At 42.2% G+C, this 20999-nt stretch overlaps 1 protein-coding gene across 2 annotated transcripts in view; it reads left to right on the top strand.

The window, feature by feature from the left end:
• mmrn2a (multimerin 2a) overlaps positions 1 to 20999 on the top strand; it is a 32241-nt gene that overhangs the window by 6783 nt on the left and 4459 nt on the right. The window contains exons 2-6 of one of the 2 annotated variants that reach the window (XM_059946303.1): positions 7896 to 8006; positions 10279 to 10385; positions 11780 to 11857; positions 14020 to 14184; positions 18771 to 20780. In XM_059946303.1, coding sequence (XP_059802286.1) covers positions 7896 to 8006; positions 10279 to 10385; positions 11780 to 11857; positions 14020 to 14184; positions 18771 to 20780 — 2471 coding nt within the window. The remainder of the gene's footprint in view (positions 1 to 7895; positions 8007 to 10278; positions 10386 to 11779; positions 11858 to 14019; positions 14185 to 18770; positions 20781 to 20999) is intronic. The other variant, XM_059946305.1, reaches the window with a different exon arrangement.

Raw genomic sequence — 20999 nt, 5'->3', positions numbered from 1 at the left:
TTCAGGCAGATAAGTCAGATTTAGTGTGAGCTATGACAATGTCATAACTTTCCCCCTTTATTGATCGCAGTGCTTGAAGTTTGACTTCAACATTAAGCAATTCACTGTGGTCGTTAATCCATAATGAAAATGGCAGAAGCAGACCAAATGGAAAGGAAGTGTAGACAGTACAGTGTAGAGTATCTGAAATATGGAATTATACGAGCACCAAGCAGCCAATAGCAGCCAGTGTGTCTGTTGTGTGAAAAAGTTTTCCCAAAATGGTAAACACCTTAAAACATGTTTGCCAGCACTTCACAACAAACAGTGATGGTTTGTGTGCTTCATACAACATTTCATTGCTCAATGCCAAATATGGAAGGCCCAACACAATGGGAGAAGGACTGGTTCTGCCAGCAGTAAGGGAGGTTCTGAGTACAGTTCTGCAAAAGTCACTAGATCAATTAATTAAAGCAATTCCACTCAGTGACAACTCTGTTCAAAGATGAATAGATGAAACCCCTCAGAATGTGGAAGATGTATTATGCAACATACTTAGGACAACAGAATTTGCCTTGCAGTTGGATGAGTTAACATTGTCAGCAATGAATTTTTGTTTCTTGGTTATGTTTACTTAATAAAAGATGAAAGTATGGATCAAGAATTGTTATTTGCAAGGCGACTAGAAACAGAAATGAAGGGGTAGTCAATATTTTGAGTTTTTGAGCAATTTTTCAAAGAGAAGAACATTCCACCCATCAACATCCTTGCTTGTGCAACAGGTGGGGTAGCATCAATGACAGGACGTCACCATGGGGTTAATACTTTGTTGAAAAAAGTTGTACCTTACATATTTACCCTTCACTGTGCAATTCACAGACACCATCTTGTCGCAAAAAATCAAAGTGGTCGACTGCACAAATCATTAAATACTGTTATCACAGCAGTAAATAATTCTCCACAGTTTTGAGATCTTTGTATTCAGAAAAATGAACAGTTTGAATGCTTGCTGCTGCAGACAGAAGTCAAATGGAAACTGCTTGAGACACTCTTATGCACTCTTTGAAACTGATAAAATTCTTTGAAGACTCGAATGCTTCATTCAGTAATCAACTTAAGAATATTAGGCATGACGTTACTTACTTGTCGGAATTATTCATAAAATTTCATGACATCAATCTTCAATTGCAAGGAAATGGTGTGAATCTTATCAAGGTCATATTTCTGTACAAATTACCCCTATTTAAGTGCAACATTGGCCATCGTGACCTTTTCCAGTTTCCAAGCCTGCCTGAGTTGGAAGAGAAAGAAAGAATGCCAGATGATAATCTTCATGTATACTGTGCCCACCTGGGGGAGCATCAGAGGGATTTCAGGATCTTCTGTCGATCCAAATACCAGACTGGGTAATGAATTCATTCCTGAACACTTGCAATGAGAAATTAACAGGAAGGATGGAGGAGGAACTAATCTCGCTACAAAATATCTTTGTGCTGAAGCTGAGGTTCAAAAAATTATATCAAGACTTTTGGTTGTAGAAAGAAATTTCTGAATGCTATCCTGAACTGTGGAAAAAGATAAATACTTTTGGAGATTTGTGATATATATGATTATATGATATATATGTACAATGTCTGAAATACATCTTATGGAAATGTTTGTTTACGAAAATTGGAAAAGGTCAAGGTGGTTTTTATTGCTTTTCAACATCATATTTAGTGGAGTATGGTTTAACTACAGTTGCCCACCTTTTTCAAAGCAATGAAACAGACTGCAAATTACTGAATGTGGGGATTGGAGACTTCTTCTGAGTGACATTCATCCTAATATTGAGAAGCTGATATCACTGCACCAAGCCCATCCATCTCACTGAAAGGTGAAAAAGCAATGAAGAGGTGAATAGTTGAACTGCTACTGTGTGCTCTAAAAATTGTTGATGAAAATTGTTTACTGTAATTGAATAAAGAAAATTCATTTGCAGCCTTGAAATTATTTGAATATTTTTGCAATTATTTGTCACTGTTTTGAATCTGCAGTTCCTATTTTCTTTTGCTGTGCATCGTAAATCAAAATTCTTTATAGCTTTTATGTAATGACCAGAAAGGAAGAGGGGAATGCCGGGAATATGATCTGGGTGCCAAAAGGGTGGTGACCCAAAAAATTTTGTGAACCATTGGTCTAAACCTTTCCTATTCATATAGTCTCTGTCCAAATGCCCTTAAAACATTGCAATTGTACCCAACTCTGCAGCTTGTTCCAAATACCCAACACCCTGTGTGAAAAAGCTGCCCTCTCAGATCACCCTTAAATCTTTCTCTGTGGTCAAGTACACAACCAGAGCAGAAAGAATGTGATGTGAATCGTAACTGTTTACTTGTAGTTCAGCACTCTGGATGCAGTTCCTGCATCAGACTCAACAAGAAACAGATTTCCCAGAACCTCCCCAGCCATAAATAAGTTTGTATTTATTTGTATATCCTCTCCACACCCATTGTTTAAGCGCATCTTTAAGTCTTGACATCTCGAATTTCTGCCATTGTCATTCCAGGTGAGAGAGCAGTTTGCTTCTCTCTGTTGGACTGTGCCTCAGCACAGGACACTGTCTGATTTCGGGGAAGAAATGGGCTCTGGGCAGGATAAGTGGCTACAGAAATGGTGGTTATGGGCTGGGGTTGATATTACCCAGGGGACCAGGAATAACTGGAGACACAGGAGACTGCAGATGTTGGAACTTGGAACAACAAACAGTCAGATTGTTGATGCAGGACCTTGACCTAAAACATCAACAGTTCCTTCCCTCCCACATTTGCTACTTGGCCCTTTGAGTTCCTCCAGCAGATTGTTTATAGCTCCAGGAGTAACTTTCTTACTGTCCTTGCAAACTACATAATGGCACATTTTTCATCTGTAGGAATGAGGGAGGGAAGGTGGGTGTCGAAAAGACTGCAGCACCAACGTTGCCGCACTCTTTCAATGCTGCACGGGACCCGCAGTCTGATTTATTATGCTTACATCTGCAGTAGAAATTAACCCAGGATAAGCTGGGACTCGCCCACTGAGCCCTAGTGTCAACATCTACTTCCCCTCTAAACAGTGACACTTGCCCAGCTGATATTGTCTGTGAATCAGGAAACATTAGTTCTACAGTGGCCTTCCTTAAAACTGTTGGATTTCCAGTTTATTGCTTTTATTGTGTTTCCTTTGTCGTTGTAGAGGCAGAGTACTATGCAAACAGGCCATTTGGCCCATCTAACTCAAATACTGTCCTTATCTTCTGCCTAGTTTCAGTTCGTTTCACACTTGTACCACCCTCTGAGTGAAGATACTTCCCCTCAGATTCCCTTTAAATATTTCACCTTTCTCCCTAAACCTATGACCTCCAGTTCTCATCACACCCAACCTGAGGAGAAAATGCCTCCATGTATTCACCTCATCCATACCCCCCATAATTTTGTATACCTCTGTAAAACTTTCTCTCATTCCCCTGTGTGCTTGGGAATAAAGTCCTAACCTATTCAACCTTTTCCTATAACTCAGATCCTCAAGTTTTGGCAACATCCTGTAAATTGTTTATGCACTAGTTTAAACTTACTTATATCTTTCCTGTAGGTAGGTGGCCAGAACTGAACACAATATTCCAAATAGGGCCTCACAAATGTCTTGTACAACTTCAACATATCATCCCAACTCCTGTACTCATTGCCCTTACGTATGAAAGCCAACATGCCTCTCTTTATAACCCTCTCTACCCGTGATCCCACTTTCAAGGTATTATGGATCTGTATTCCCAGGTCCCACTGTTCTACATTCTACTTCAGAGCCCTACCATTCACTGTGCAAGTCTTACCTAGTTTGTCTTCCTGAAGTGCAAAACTTCACACATATTTGCATTAAATTCTTTCTGTCATTTATCCAAAGCAACACACACAAGATGCTAGAGGATCTCAGCAAATCAGGCAGCATCAATGGAAATGAATAAACAGCTGATGTTTTGGTCTGAGATGCTTCTTCAGGACTTAAAAGGAGGGGGGAAGATGCCAGATTTTTTAATGTGTGCTTTGATGCTTGTTTCATTACTAAAAGTTTACAGACAAACAAGTAACTTGTATATATTTGGTTCCATACTTCTGTAGTTTCTTACCTGTAGAGCTGAAGTATGACTCAGTCAGTATCCGTTCACAGGTTTATCTAAACTGGTTCAGACTGGTTTGCAGTATTGATGCACCATCAATAACTCTCTGAGATGTGAGGCGAGATATCGGCTTTTATTGACTGGAAGGAAGAACAAGCAGCAATTGACCACCATACTACATCCTGGAGACTGAGAGGCAGGGCTCAGGCCCCAATTGCCTTTATACCGGGCTCTGTGGGAGGAGCCACAGGAGCAGTCAGCGTGGATTGGGGGGGGGGGGTGCGTGTCCAGACAGCTATATGTAGTTCACCACAAGTATAAAAGGGCTTTTCTATTTGGAGGGAAGGAGGATGAGGTGTGACTTGATGGAAGTAGACAAGATGATAAGAGGAATAGATCAGATGGGCAGCTGGAGACAGAAATAGCGAATACAAGAGGACATAACTTTAAGGTGATTGGAGGAAAGTTTGTGGGGGATGTCAGAGGTAGATTTTTTTTTAAACACAGAGTGGGTGCCTGGAACGTACTGCCAGAAATGGTGCTAGAGGCAGATACATTAGGGACATTTAAGAAACTTATAGATAGCTGCATGGATGAAAGAAAAATGGAGGACTAGGTGGAAAGGAAGGATTAGGTTAATCTCAGAGTAGGTTAAAGGGTCAGCACAATGTATTGGGCTGAAGGTCCTGTACTGTTCTATAATTCCACATTCTATAAAAGGAGAGCATGTGCTCAAGTTCCTTTGTTACTTCATTAGTTGCCTTGCTTGTTGGTGCAGGCTGCCCCTGTCTAATGATGAACATATAATAAAACAGTTGTAACCATGAGATCTTCACCTCATTCTTGACTTATGAAAAACTTCTGGACAATAGAGATGTAGCAAAACTTTACAGGAGGAATCTTCATGGCAAAAAACAAGAGAGCCCACTTTTCAGGCTCTCTGCTAAGACGGTGGTATTGTGCCTTCTGTGGATTTACTCATGGAAAGGTAACTCACACCATCAACTAGACTGCAAGAACTCAGCCACATGTTACCAGACTGAGCAGCAGTGCGGCAAGATGCAACTACTCTGCAGAGATCCCCTCTGATGGCAGGCCCTGGGGTCGAGAATGATGACGTCCTGCTCCAAGTGTGAGGGGGCCACATGAAACCATGCCATACTGTCCAACAGAAGAGATGATTTTGGAAATGCTTCATCCTTTTATTGCAAGGAATATTCTTCACTCCATCAAGAATCATGTAGGAATGACACAGGACAGCCTTGCTTCCCTGTAGTTTTCTTGACCTAAAAATCAGACTTATAAATGTTGGGCAAGAAAGAAATCTAACTGCTGAAAGGACTCAGTGGATCAGAGCATCTGTGGAGGAAAACAGATGGATGGCAGTAATAATGGAAAACTTTGAGCATTTCATCCCCCCCACCCCCCAGATGCTGCTCTGCTCACTGGGTTCCTCCAGAAAAAGTTTTTTTTTGCTTCAGTTTCCAGCATCTGCAATCCCTAATGTCTACGAAGGTTGTGTCCTGGGGCAAGAAAGGAACAATGGAATAGATTTTGGAGGAGAAGATTAAGTTTTGCCACTGAATTGAAACTCACTGGGCTCCGGTTTTCCCACTGAAGAGTCTGGAACAGAGAGAGTGCTGAAAATCTGCTCTTCCAGCATGAGATTCTATCCCCCATCTACTCCGTTGTGTCCACTGATCCCAGCACCTCCTCACTCCTAGCACCAAACTTGCCTTCAACAATGTCCCTCTCCCAGCACCAAGCCAGAGGGGAGAAGGTTGGGGAAGGAGATGGTAGACTGGGAGGTGGGAGTTGGGTGGTCAACAGTCCAGTATCATAAGGGAATATACATTTTGCTATGGAATTTTTTTGTCCTCAGCAGGTGAGCTGGGCCAGTTTTGAACCAGCTACTTCAGGGACTGTTCATCCACCCAACGGATTCAAGGCCCCAGGGGCAGTGATCATTCTTAATAGGTGCAGCTGGGAACTAGATGATGGCCATGAGACTCAGAGGTTTCAACACATGAAATTTTCAACTTGGAAATTGCAAGGTGTGAGGCAGAATGACACCCCCATTTCCCACTCCTTATGTTTGAAGTAAAATGCTGGTAGCTGAGTGCAGATACAGAACCAATCGTCAACACCTTTACAGCTGATAAACAAATGTTTATAAATAAAACGTAAAGTCATCGGTAGGCTCCCTGACCTTTATTCCATTGCTTGCATTGTGATTGATTTTTAGTTCTTGGAGAATTCTGAACAATGCTGTGATGTTTGTTTAACTGGTTGAACAGTACACTCAACATCCTCAGGGACCTCGTACTATATTCTGTTATATTTCCTGCTTTCTTATGACACAGGAGTCAATTCAGTCCATTGAATCGATGCAAGCCCTCACTGCAATATCATTCCTCTACTTCCCTGTAGCCTGTTCTCTCTCACACTTCTATCACCTTCCCCCAGTTTGTCACCCAGCCACACTAGGGAACAATTATCAGCAGTCAATAAGCACAAACCAATTACCAAGCCGATCAGCTACCAAGCTACACGTAGTTGGGATGTGGGAGGATACTATAGCACCCAGGGGAACAGCCATGCAGTCATAGGTAGATTGTGTAAATTCCACGAGGGGTCAGGATTGAACCTGCATCACTGGAGCTGCAAGACAGCAGCTCTATCTGCAGGGTCACAGTGCTGCCATAGTTTAACTGGGTATCACACGAAAATTTGACTAGTTTGCGTTGGGCTTCTGATCCCAAATGCTGAATATTGACCCTTTTTTACATCAATCCCCATTAAACAGGTGCAGATAGTTCTCTCCCCCTCAACAACAATCCTTACCCACTCCCAAGGTCAGTCCTAACTTTACAAAACTCTGAGTTGAACTGGAAGCTTGCTGCCAAAAATATCCAAAGACGCCAGAACTGAGAGAGCTCAATCTGTGCTGGCTGCTCCTCACTGGCTCATTCTCCCTTACCTCAGTCCTGATCATCAGGTCCACTGAAATTGGAATGATTGATCTGATATCTCAGGAGTTATTGATTGATCAGATAATTTGTGAAACTCTCTTTAGATTCCCAGACCAGTCTACTATTGTCAATACCTGGAGAATGAAACATCAAAAATACCAACTCTTTTATTTTCAGCCTCGTTTACAACTGCTGGCTGTTAAACTACCCCTAAAAATATTATGGTTAATAAATATTTAAGAATCACAATTTCATTTAACGATTCCAGAGAAATTCCACTGCTTTACATATACTTTATAGTACATGGGAAACTTTATTTATTCATTCACAGTATCCAGATGTCACTATTAAGGAGAAAATTTAATGTCCAATCCCGTCCTTGAATGATCCTGCTAGAATATTTTTAATTATATTTACATTACCGTGATGTTGAAGCCATGAATAGGTTAAACCCAGTCAGGATAACAGTGTTTCTTCCCACAAGGACATTAGAAGTCAGCAGGCATCAAGGTTTAACTTTGCCAAGGATGGTCCCAAGCCCGGCTGTGAAAGGAGGAGGGTTGGATATGGGGCTAGCATCTGAATCCCATAAAATTCCACAGAAACACCAAGCAGCTCCAAAGACCTCATTCCTGGGAGAGGAAGGATGCACCAAGAAGATGGGCCACACCTGGTGACAAAGTGAAAGACTGGCCCAGGAAAGAGAACTCTCACGAGCTATTGTCAGTGGCCTATGCTCCAGTAGGGGTGATGGGCTTAAAGAAGTAGATATCAGAATTAACTCCTGAATCCCGTTTCTCTCTCCGCTTCAGAAACTGGTGTGCCTTTGTGAAGTCGAGATTGTCTACTGCTGTGATTTCGTGTGGAGTGGAACGGTTTGTTCAAAGGCCACCAGAGCCCTGTGTCAACTGCCAGAACACAGTGTAAGTACCATATCACTTAGACGTCCTGAAGGTTGTTGTTTTGTGGCAGCAGAACAGTGCAAAGACATAACATTATTAAAAATTATAAAATAAATAAAGTGCAAAAAGGAATAAAAAGGTGGTATTCATGGGCTGTTCAGAAATCTGTCAGCAGAGGGGAAGATGATGTTTCTAAATTGTTGAGTGTGGGCCTTCAGGCTCCTGAACCTCAACCCTGATGGAGCAGTGAGAAGAGGGTATGTGCCAGATGGTGAGGATCCTTAGTGATGGATGCTATCTTCTTACAGCAGCACCTTTTGAAGACATCCTCAACCATGGAGAGGCTTGTGCCTGTGAACTCTGAACCATTGTGCAGACAAGGGAAAGGACTCCGTTAGATCACTCTAAGAGTTTCATTGCACAAGCCAAGGAGGATGGGCGGACTGCTGCAGATTTGAAGTGATTTGAGAAGGATGGATATGTGATGGAGGGGTGACTGAGGGTTTGAGGAGTGTGGATGAGGAAGGATTGTAGATACTATTAGATGAATTGCAGTTCAGTGATGGTGAGGGGCAGATAGATGCCATGGGTTGTGCTGAAGATTCCAGTGGACCTCAGTCAAGGGTGTAGGTCTCCCAGTGAGAAACAGCAGCTTGGTTTTAATTTTGTCAATGCTGCACTTGGGAAGTTTGGCCTTCCCAACGTGAAACCACGATGCAGGTAGTTCAGGGAAAGCCACGGCCACAGAGGTCAGTACTGAGACTGTTGCGTTCCTATCACTGCACAAAGATGATGACGGGGTGGGGGGGGGGGGTGAGTTCTGGGCTATTCCAGGGGCTATGATAGCAAAGAGGCTGGAGGAAATGTTTAAAGAATTTATTAGGACACACAGGAGACAAGATGCTGAATTTGAAAACACGAAGGTGAGCGTCAGTAGAAGAGGGTTAGGTGGGCTGATTGGAGGAATATGCCAGTCAGTAACCAGTCATTACTCAGAAACCCCTTGCAGCATGGGGTGCTCTGGAGATGGAATTGGAAGGACCCAAAAATGGAATTCTGAGCACAAGCAGCTTGGAATCAAGGGCCCATAATCTGGTCAACAACCTTGAGAACAAAGGATCTGACCATGTTGAACATAATCTTTGGTGTGCTCGGCACATTTGCTGCAGGTAAAGCGAGATTGACAATGCTGGTAACTGTAACAGTGGGGTGGGGCGTTCAGGAATGGATCTGGAAAGGAATTGAAGGAGATGGTTTAGGTCTAGTGGGGAAATGGAGAGTGTGAGTGTGGGTAGGTGTGCACAAGCAGGGCTAAGGGACAGGGGGAGGAAGATGAGCTGATGAATGTTTCCTAAATAGCATCTTCACATGTAAAATCTGAGCAAAGATAGGGGAAAGCAGGAATGTTCATGGAGTGTGGCATTATTCCTGTTGAGCCTGGCAAGTGGATGATTTTACACTTAGTCCTGACATACTGCTGAACATGGAAGATCCACCATTTGGGAATCCTAACACTCAGCTTCATAGGAGTGGCGCAGGTCCTCAAAGAGGCGAGAGGCAGGATGAAGATGAGTGTACTGACAGAGGCTTCCCATGCACATACTTAATACGTCTGTAAAAAGAATTTAAATTAATTCTTCAGCCAGAATAAAACTACAGAAATGGGGCAGAGAGTTTACAAGGGCATGGGTTTGACAGGAAGTATTAAAGAAGTGGAAACACAACCTGATTACAAAGTTGTCAACTGATGATGTGGTGGGTATGCCCAAACTTAGTGACCCATGTACCTATCCATACTTGAGGAGTTTGGATAGGTACATGGATGGGAAGGGTGTGGAGGAATATGGTCCAAGAGCAGGTAGATGGGATGGCAGAAGATCAGGATGGCATGGACTAGATAGGCTGAAGGGCCTGTTTCTGTGGTGTTCTATGACTCTATGACCCTCCTGCCCAAGATGTTGGAATATATTATCTGAAGTGATCTACTGTCCTCTCCTATTAAATTCCTTATTCTTCAGCCCTGTATCTCTTCTACCTGTCCACTCCCAGCTTCTAACTTCATTCCTCCTCCCCCACCCACCTGCCCACCATCCCTGCTTTCACCTAGCACCTGTCATCTTGTACAGCTTCCCCACCCCCATTCTTATTCCAGCCTCTGCCCCTTTCTTTTCCAGTGCTAATGAAAGGTCTCAGCCTAAAACATGGACTGTTATTCTGCTTTATAAGTGCTGCCTCACTTGCTGAGTTCCTCTAGCATTTTGTGTGTATTGACTGATGTGGTTTCTATTTTCAGGTATCAGCTTGCTCTTAAGCCCATTTACAAGGTGAAGCAGATGATCGTCACCTCCTTGGAGTGGAGGTGTTGTCCAGGATATGTGGGACCCAATTGTGAACACACAGGTAATGAGAGCTGAGACTCCTGACTGTGGCTTAAAAATTGCCGGGTGTAGTCAGGTAACTGATTTTAGCAACCAGGGTTAAGGAAGCTCAACCTGGTTACATTCAGCCCGCTACGATGGCTGGGAGATCTTGCTAGAATTCATGTTTAGAAATCATAGTGAGGAGACCCAAGTAGGGCAAAAGGTTCTGACCCAGAGAGAGAGCAAATTCGCCTCAATCACCCACTTGCTGCTTTGTAGCATTTTGGATCATGCTTCTTTTTCAGAGCAAACAGTTGGCAGTAATAGAGTGAGCTTTCTTGTCATGTTGTACCTGGTCTGGGGATGATCAGAGTTAGTGAGGGACGGTGGAAGGATGAACAAGTATGGCTGATCATCTGGCTTCTTGCTATCCATCCACGACAAGTGCCTCAGTTCTATAGGTCCAGTGGCATCCTGCAGTCTGCTGCTGTGATAATGCACAGTACCAGCCATCATATCTGCCTCTGAGTAGGAAGGTCGAGGGTTCAAGTCCCATTCCAGAGGCAGGAGGACAGTGCAGTCTGCTGGGATGCCGCAGCAATGGATGTACAGCCTGGAGAGCGAGACTTCAGGCAGAGGCTGTACCCACACGACAGTCCTGATACAGGGTATCCACCTGAAAACTCAACAATTCATTCCCCACCACAGACGCTGCTCAGCTCTCTGAGTTCCCCCAAGCTGGGGTGAAGTGCTAAATCACAGTCACTGGAACAGAACCCAACGTGACGGAGTGTGTTCACTAGGTCAACAATAGAACTGACCTATGTGAGGCACTAGGCAGGCTCACCGACTGACACTGACACTCTCCCATCCTGTCCCTGCCAAGTTCTGGCATGTGTGGCAGTGCTCAGTGGCAGAGGAGGAAACTCTGTCACCAATTCCTTCAGCAAAATCGCTTCCAACTCAGCTGTCCACACTTCCCCCAACAAGGGGCCACCCACCAGGTGGAGTCTGGTCTGGGCTTCCCTACTGAACACTCCCCTTCAACCTTCCAAAATGGATCCAGACCTCTCCCTTGACTTGGGGAAGACTTTCAAACCTGTGCGTCTCTCCCCTGACACCTCACTTCTTAAATTAGCATCGACGTACCCCTCTGGGAATTTTGGGTGGAGGCAACATCTTGGGCTGAATTGTCTGTACTGTGCTGTAGTGTTCTATATTCTCTGTCCTATGCTGTTCTATGTTCTATACTCTTTGTTCTGTGTTCTATGCTGTGAAGGAGGTTTAAAAGGCACCATTGATACAAACAGTTCCTATAGTCCTAAGTACAGTTCAACCTGCCGGGGGATGCTGCAAGACTGAGGCATGTTTTTACATAGAACAATGTGAGAGATGGAAGGAATGGCTTGGTTTTAACTGCTGTGTTCTCCTTAGTTCCCCAGGAGCTTAGAGCAACATCCTTAAGGAAGCTACCAGGGAGGGAGCAAGTGACTGAAGGGATCCTAAATCCAAGTAGGTTACATTTCAGCAGAGTCACTGAAGCTGTACCTGTGCTTTTTTCATGATCGAGGAACATTTTCTCTGCACTTTCTCTCTGCTCCAAAATTGTCTTCAAACATGAGCCCCTAAACTAACACCAGTATCCCTGAAGCAGGATGTCCCAAACTCTGCCCAGTTAACTGAGGGTAGAGTTTTAAACAAAATGGATTCAACAATATCAAAAGGACAAATTTATTGTTAACACCACACCACTGTGTTTCCAGCCTGCATTCAGAACATGATGCCGCCTTTCTCTCTCCCACGTTACAGCCAACATCTGATTCATTGTCTATACTCCAAAACAGGAGGAAGTGCGAAAATCCCAGTGGGTGGGGATCGTTGGAGTGAGCCATGTAACAATACTGGAGGCTATACATAGAAAGTTATGCTGCACTGCTGGAAAACAACATGAGAATATCTGTGCCTCTGCCAGAGGGACAGATGTAGTGTGACCTAAAGCTTGCACCACACAGCGCATTTTGAAAGATTTGATTTTAATACACAGTGGGAGTGACTTGAAGAATTAGTCACCTCTGATCAGGAATGGTTTACATTGGCAATGCTGAGCATGTCACCACTTGTTAAGGATCAGCAGTGAGAGCATTAGGTTGGCAGCCTGGCCTTATCTGGAGAGTGGGTTGATTGGCTACTGTAAACTGCCCCTAGTGTAGGTAACCGGTGGAATCTGTGGACATTGATGGGAATGTGGGGATAAACAAAACAGTATGAGTGTAGATGGACAGTTGTTGGCTGCAGGGCCTAATTCTGTTCCTTATCACCATGATCCAGCCACTGGGCTAAACAGCCTTACTCAATGATGGTGCTTCGAAGGGATATAACTGGGAGGTGAGTGTGCAGAGAGTGTGTAGAGCTTACGGAGAGCTCACTGAGCATCGGGAGAGAACTGAGAGAAAAGTTTAAAAAGTTCAAAGTAAACATGATCAAAGTACATATACGTCACCATATACAATCCTGGGATTCATTTTGTTGTGGGCATTCACAGTAATTACAAAGAAACATAGTAGAGTCAATGAAACACAATAACCAATGTGCAAAATACAACAAAACTGTAACTACAAAAGAAAACTAAGTAAATATTGAGAATATGAGATGCGGAATCATTGAAATTGAGTCTACAGGTTGTGGAGCTTTGGTGCTGGGGTGAGTGTTGAGTCAAATTATCCCCTTTGGTTCAAGACCCTGATGGCAGAGGGGTAATAACTGTTCCAAGTCTCTTGTACTTCCTTTCTGATGGCAGCAGCAAGATGAGAACTTGACCTAGATGGTGGTGTCCTTGATGCTGGATACTGCTTTCCTGCCACACTGCTTCTTCTAGGTGTGCTCAATGGTGGGGATCGTTGGAATGAGCCATGTAACAATACTGGAGGCTATACATAGAAAGTTATGCTGCACTGCTGGAAAACAACATGAGAATATCTGATGGACTGGGCTATATCCATTACTTTTTGTAGGTTTTTCTTTACAAGACCATTGGTATTTCCATACCAGGCTGAGATGCAACCATTCAATATAATCTCCACTGCAAACTACAGAAATTTGTCAAAGTTTTAGATGCCGTGCTGTATCTTCTAAAAAAGTAAAGGCACTTCAGTGCTTACTTTGCAATGGTAGTTACATGCTGGACCTGGGACAGATCCTCTGAAATGCTAACACCAAGGAGAGAGAAGGTAAGAGAGGGTGAAGAGGGAGAGAGAGGTGAGGGAGAGATAGAACATAAGAAAGAGAAAGTGATAGAAGAGGAAGAGAGGGAAGGTGAACCATATTCAGCAGGCAAGGTTGCAGCTGCAGAAAGAGGAACAGATGAAACATTCTAGGGCAATGGCAACAGCTCATTGGAAGTTCAAAGCCAAGAATAATCTGTATCATCCAGGGAAGTCAGGGGTGGTGGGGGAGCAGAGTTAAGAAACACCAGATCAACTGTGATTGTTCGACTGGTGGGACAGGGACAAGGGGTTGAGTGGCCTCCTCCTGCTCTTCCTGACCTGATAATTACTTTATTCCATCAGTTTTACATTAATTTCAGGTTCCCTCCCCCCCCCCCACCTCCCGCAATAATTCTGTAGGGTTCAGCCTGCAGAGCATTCCTTACTTACCTATGCTCCTTCTCACTGCAGCGGAAGCTCTTCTGTCAAGTGACAGCCGTCAGAACCAGGACCTGGAACTGCTTCAGCAACAGGATGGCATTTCTGCTCCTGCTGCCATCACTCAGGGCTTCCACCATGTATCGAGCAGCCTGAGGGAAATAAACCACTCAAAGGAAAGTAAAGGAAACCAAACAGGTACACATTGATCACAGCCACAAGGAACAGCTCGGCAATGGTCTGAATATACACTCAGTGCCCATTTTATCCTTGGCACCTGTGCATGGATTTTCCCCAGAATGCTTAGAGGAAACCAGGAATTTTAAACTATTAATTCTCAGACAACACAGGCTCAAACTGCCCAACCTCAGCTTCTCCATGTTAATGACCTGCTTTCTCTGTAAATGTGTGAACTGTCTACTCAGGGGGTAGTTCACCATTAGTTTAACAAAGGGCCTGAGTTCAAGTGAGATTGGCAGGCTTCCTTTGGTATAATGAATTGCTGGCATTTTATTATACGCTGTCCACCTCATGGACACTCCGAATGAGACCTGCTAATCCTTTCACATTTTGCTAATTATTGAATTCAGGCTTTCAAATGGGGGCAAGTTTTGAAACTGAACTTATTTCATCATTCATGGTTGACCCATATGATCCAATCTGAATAACTGCCTTTCCCCAAATCACTTCATTCACCCATCAGAACAGCAATTGAGCCACTGGTTAGTGATTTGTCAGTGAGAGTTCCCAACTTCCTTAGAAAATGCTAGAAACACTCAGCAACTGTGGATAGAGAAACAGTCAATGTTATAAACACAAGAGATTCTGCAGAAGCTGGAAATCCAGAACAACCCATACAAAATACAAGAGGAACTCAGCAAGTCATGCAGCATCAATAGAGAGAAATACACAGTCGACGTTTTGGATTGAGACACTTTATCAGGTCAACGTTTCTACTCTGTGATCCTATGTCATAATTCTAAAATGTTCTGAGTGTCACAAACCCAAAAAGTTGACTGTTTATCTTTCCATAGGTGCTATCTGACCTACCAAGCGTTTGCATTATTATCTATTTTTTTGTTTCTGTTTTCAAGCTACTGCAGGTGTTTTAAAATTTCTAAACTTCTACCTCCAGCTGCATATAAACAATCTTGTCAACTTCAGTGTTGAAATGTTCAACTCAATTTTATGTAAAGGCCTTCTCCCAAACCAACTGTGGCTGAGCAGTGGTGTTCTGCAAGGATTGGTGCTGGGCCTGTGCTGTTGTGATGTATTGCATGTAAATGTCTTGGGTGCAAATATAGAAAGGTGGGTTAGTTAATTTACAAACAACACAAAGATCGGTGGAGTTGTGCAGTTTTGAGGACCCAAAGGATATAGCAGAATATAGAATAGTTACAGGTAAGGGTAGAGAAATGGTAGATGGTGCTTAACCCAAGCAAATGTGATGTGTTACGCTTTGGAAAATCTAATACAGGTCAAAAGTTCAACATAAATTTATTAACAAAGCACATACGTTACCCATATACAAACCTGAGATTCATTTTTGCGGGTGTACTCAAAAATCCAATAGCCATAATAAAATCAATGAAAGACTACATAAACAGGGTGAACAGCCAGTGTGCAAAAGGCAAACTGTACAAATACAAAAATAACATAAATAATAACTATACAAACAATAAATATCAAGAACATGAGATACAGAGTCCTTGAAAGTGAGTCCATAGATTTTGGGAACAGTTCAGTGATGGGGCAAGTGAAGCTGAGAGAAGTTATCAGAAGCCTGATGGTTGAGGAGTAATAGTTATATTTAAACCTGGTGGTGTGGGTCCTGGGGGTCCTGTACCTTCTTCCAGATGGCAGCAGCGAGAAGACAGCATGATCTGGGTGGTGGGTGGGATCCTGATTATGGATGTTGCTTTCCTGTGACAATGCTCCATGAATATGTGCTCATTGGTGGGGAGGGCTTTACTTACGGTGGACTATATACACTACTTTTTAATGGGGTTTTCCATTCAAGGGCATTGGTGTTTCCATACTAGGCCATGATGCCGTGAGTCAATATACTCCCTACCACACATCTATAGAAGTTAGTCAAAGTTACAGATATCATGCTAACTCTTCACAAACTCCTAAGGAAATTGAGGGAAAGTATAGTTAATGGAAGGACAGCTAGAGCATTGATGTACAGTGACCTTGGAGTCCAAGTTCATAGCTCACTGAAAATGGCTGCACAAGTTAATAGGGTGATAGAGAAGACATGTGGCATACTTGCCTTCTTTGTTTGTGGCAATGAGTATAGGAATAAGGAAGTCAAGTTGCAGCTATATAAAACTTCGGTTAGGCCACACTTGAAATTTAGGTGTGCAGTTCTGGTTACCTTTTTACAAGAAGAATGTGGCGATGTTTAGAGAGGATGAGGAAGAGGTTTACCTGGATTGGTGGTGGTAGGGGGGGGGGGGTGTGAGTTATCATGAGAGATTGGACAAACTCATGTTGTTTATAGAACAGAAAGAGGAGACACCCAGAACCTTTTTCACAGGGTAGAAGTGTCAAGTATGAGAGGTTGTGTACTTCAGGTGAGAGGGAAAAGGTTAAAAGAGATATATAGGGCAATTTTTTTTTCATATATACACAGAATGGTAGATGCCAGGAACAGGTTGCCGGGGGAGTGGTAGAATAGGGGATAGTGCCACTTAAGAGGATGTTAGAAAGACATATGAGTATGCAGGAAATGGAGGGTTACATTTCATGGACAAGCAGAAGAGACTTAGTTTAATGTGGCACAGATATTGTGGGCTGAAGGGCTCATTTCTGTGCTGTACAATTCTATGTTAACTAACATTGATTGCAGGGGTTTTATTAAAATTCTTAAGTGCAGATTTAATCTACATCTTTTTCTTATAACAAATACATTTAGACAAAATCCAATAAAAATGCTAGCTGAATAGTTATCAGGCCTTGGGAGCAGAAAGCAAAGTAGATTCAGATTCTGTAAGAATTCTTATAAGGCATATTTGTAGAGAAAAATGAAGGCTGTAGACTAAATTGGATGGCTCTTTCCATGATCTAGCGTAGGTACAGCCAAATGCCTTCACACCAGTAAGGCCTTCAGCTATGTGCATTTAATTTATGAAGGGGATGAGGATATGGAAGAATTGTCAGATAGTCTTAAGGACACTGACCCCTAAAGGATTTTGATGTTACTGCAACTAAATTCAAACACAAGGGAGATATTCAGAATCAGAACCAGAATCTGATTTATTATCAGACATATGATGTGAAATGTTTTGTTTTGCAACAGCAGTACAGCACAAAGACATAAAAAACTATATTTACAGAAATAATAGTGCATAAAAAATAACAAGGTAGTGAACCATTCAGTGAAAGTGGAGGAAAAGATGATGTTCCCAAACTGTTGAGTGTGGTATTTCAGTTTCCTGTACCATCTCCCTGAAGGTAGTATTGTGAAGGCATATCCCAGATTTTGAGGATCCTTGGTGATGGATACTGCATTCTTTTGGCACTGCCTCTGGAAGAAGTCCTCAATGGTGGTGAGGGTGGTGGCCATGGTAGGGCTGGCTGAGTCTGTAAAGGCAGAATTGCTTGCCAGCATCTCCTGGGGCTGGTTTAATAACACAGAATTACTGCCACAGACTCCTGTTGTGGTATATTTCAAGTGGAGGTTAACAGATCCTTAAATCATAAGGGTGTCAAAGATGAGCAGGAAAAAGAATAACTGGGTTGAGGGCGAATAAATCAGCTAGATCAGACTTGATGGGCTGAATGGCCTTATTCTGCTCCTATGTCCTAACATCATTTCTCGTTCACCTTTCCTTTGTATAAGGGATAGGAAGAGGATGTAAATTTCTGGGACTCTAGGACTAATTTTGTGGGCTGATCAGCATTAGTTGCAACACAACAGGACTAGGATTAATGTCTTTGAAGGATATAGTTGGAAATAAGTTCAACTAAACTGTCTGGGAAGCATGCATAAAGAAAAAGAAAACTAACAGCTGTATAAAAAAAGTACACGTGAGGTAGGAAGTAGTATAGGTAGTGCTGCTACGTCTTTCTGGAATTCAGGGAGGTCATAAGTGGTTTTGATTTGTATCTCTGAATCAGAACCTGCATCAACCTGGGCTTTCCAAACAGAGCTGGATTGGAATTGACAAAAGTGTAGCAAAAACAGTGGGAAAAGTGTATATGGAATGAGACTGATAACCTTAAAGCCAGCTCAAACTGATGAGCTGTCTTCTATAATTCTATTTAAGACTTATACAATTAAATCTTACTGCACTCAAATATATATCATGGAAGGAAAGGAAAATAAACCACTCATGTTCACTTTATAAACCTATTCTTTGGGGTTGAGAGAATAGCATTCTAACTCCATTATATTGTTCACCTCTTCCTCTTGATCCCTGACATCTTTATCTACCTTCATTGCACCAAAGAATAGCAATTCTCTGCATAAAGAATGTTCTCTTCATTCACACTTACTCCATTTATTTTGCAGTTATAGATTTAAGAAGAGAGGGGATAAGATTTAAGAGAGGTCCGAGGGGCAACTTCTTCACGTAGGGTGGTGTATACATAGAACAAGCTGCTAGAGTAAGTGGTTGAGACAGGCACATGAACAACATTTGTACAGATACATGGATAGAAAAAGTTAGAGGGATGTGGGTCAGATGGATTAGCTTTGATGAGCACTATGGTCAGTATGAAGCAGTTGGGTTGGAGGGTTTGTATGACTCTATGACCTTTTATTTTTGTTTTAATAGAATTACCAGACCTTCAGGATGTGGTAAAGTCTCATGTTGAAAACTTTTTGAATCAGCACCTTCATTCCTTATGGACAAACATGAACAACAGCATACTGGTCTTGTCTAACAAAGTCTTCAATTTGTCGCAAGATATAGAGATCAACAGGGCAAATCATAATAAGCTTTTAAAACATCAAAGGGAACTTGAAGAACTGGGTATCAGGTTAAAACTGAAACTTGATGAAAATAGTGAGCAGCTACATAAAATTGAAGACACATTGAAAGGTCAACAACGGAGATTTGATAAAGAACTGCATGCTCAGAGGGTTAATGTTGACCATAACATGACCACAATTAAGACAGAGATCGACCTAAAGGTCAAGCGCTGTCAGAAGATGATCCAGATTAAATCACAGCTTCTAGATAACACAACAGCCGAATTAAGGAAAGATCAAGACAGACTTTGGCAAGAAATCTATGTTTTAAATCAAAGTATAGCAAAAACAGCTAAGCTCCAAGGACCAAAATTATGTTCATCATGCAACTTGAAAGATGCCCACCAGGAAATGGGAATGACAAAAGAGATCTCTGATGCACTTAATGCTGCTCTTCAAATTAATTCAAGAAATCTAACAAATGTACTGTGTGGATTGTGTGATCCTGCATCAAACCAGGTTGCCACTTTGCAACAAGCATTGGAGAAGCAGGAGTCCAGCTGTTCAGAAATGATAGCTGGCCTTAAGAGAGAAATTAATCAAAAACTAAATAAGACCTGGGTAGGTTTTATGGAAGTAGTTCTGGGACTGAATGCCTCCTTTAACCATCAAAACTTAGGTCACAATGAAGTAATTTCCAAACTCAACAATAAAGTTAAAGAACTGGATCAGCTGTTGTATGGTATACCTCAAGTTGAGCAGCTCTGTGACTGTCAAAAATTATCTGCAGATAATAGTTTGGTTATTGATAACCTGAGAAATGCCAGTGAATTTATGGACAAAATGCATTTTGATCTGAATTATGTCAAGCAGCAAGAACTAGAACTAAGCAACAGCTTAAATGATTCTGTGCAAGACCTCTTCATGGCTTTACAACAAATTCGTCAACAAATGCAGGACTTCCAGTTCTTGCAGGAAGGAAAGCAAAATACTTTAACTGAAGACATCTTAAAACTTGAGAGGAATTCCACCATGATTATTAAGGACATTAGCTCTTTGAAAAAATTTGACGCTGTCATGGACTCCCGTATCAAATATCTCAATAGTTCATTCAACTCCCTTCTGGAGGATGCTTTGAGGCATACACTGATTTTGGAGCACTGGTTGGAACAAGATATATTAGAGGTTACATCTGAGGGTGCATCAGATCTTCAACTTCTTTCTATGAGCACATTATATCAAATCCTAAATGAGACAGAGAAGAATCTTGCAGCTCATGAAATTATTTTGGAAGACATCAAAATGAAGTTGCAGCTTCTTGATGAAGACAGAACGAGTAATAAAATACACAAACTAACTGGTGCTGAGGAAAAAGAAGAAAACTTCTTGAAAGAAAGTTCTTCAGAAATAGATGATACAGATGACCCTAAATATATGGAACCAGAGAATGAGGCAATTGAACAAAAATGGGATGATTTACAACATGGAACCAGTGAAATACCATTCAGGAAAAAAGACATCGAGATGTTGAACCTGCAATTAATTAAATTGAAGTCCCACTGTAATTCCAAAGACAATTACTATAATCATAGCTTGGAACAGATGAAGGAGCAGTTTACAGAGTCAGTTGAGTCTCTGCAGCTGGATGTATCATCTTTGAAGCAGCTTCTGGAAAGTCATATCTCTGAGTTTCAGAAGCTCATTGGCAACACAGACAGGCTTTCTAATGGGACATTCCACACAGGACGAGGTAGTTTAGGCTTAAAGCGAATGAGAAAGCAGCACAGGGAAAATCACCATGGCAACAAACATCTGGGCATTTATAGAAATTTTTCAGCCGTAGGCAATGGAAAGAGAAGCCTATCTGCACAGGGTGAGTACATGGTGTTGACGGGGATCTGTAATAGTGCATTCCTCTTCCTATCACCGGGTTTCAATTTGACTCTTTCCACATCTCCAATACTGTAAAGTCTTTCTTCATTTTGAAATTTGATTACCACCAGTGCATTGCCAATCTTCCATGGGTATCTCTGGAGGTTCTGCCCAAAGAATCCCTACTTCTTTTTCCTTTGCAACATTTTGACTTTGCAGA

The sequence above is a fragment of the Hypanus sabinus genome, chromosome 21 (genome assembly GCF_030144855.1).
Source record: "Hypanus sabinus isolate sHypSab1 chromosome 21, sHypSab1.hap1, whole genome shotgun sequence".
NCBI lineage: Eukaryota > Metazoa > Chordata > Chondrichthyes > Myliobatiformes > Dasyatidae > Hypanus > Hypanus sabinus.
This window is presented reverse-complemented; position numbering and strand designations above follow the sequence as displayed.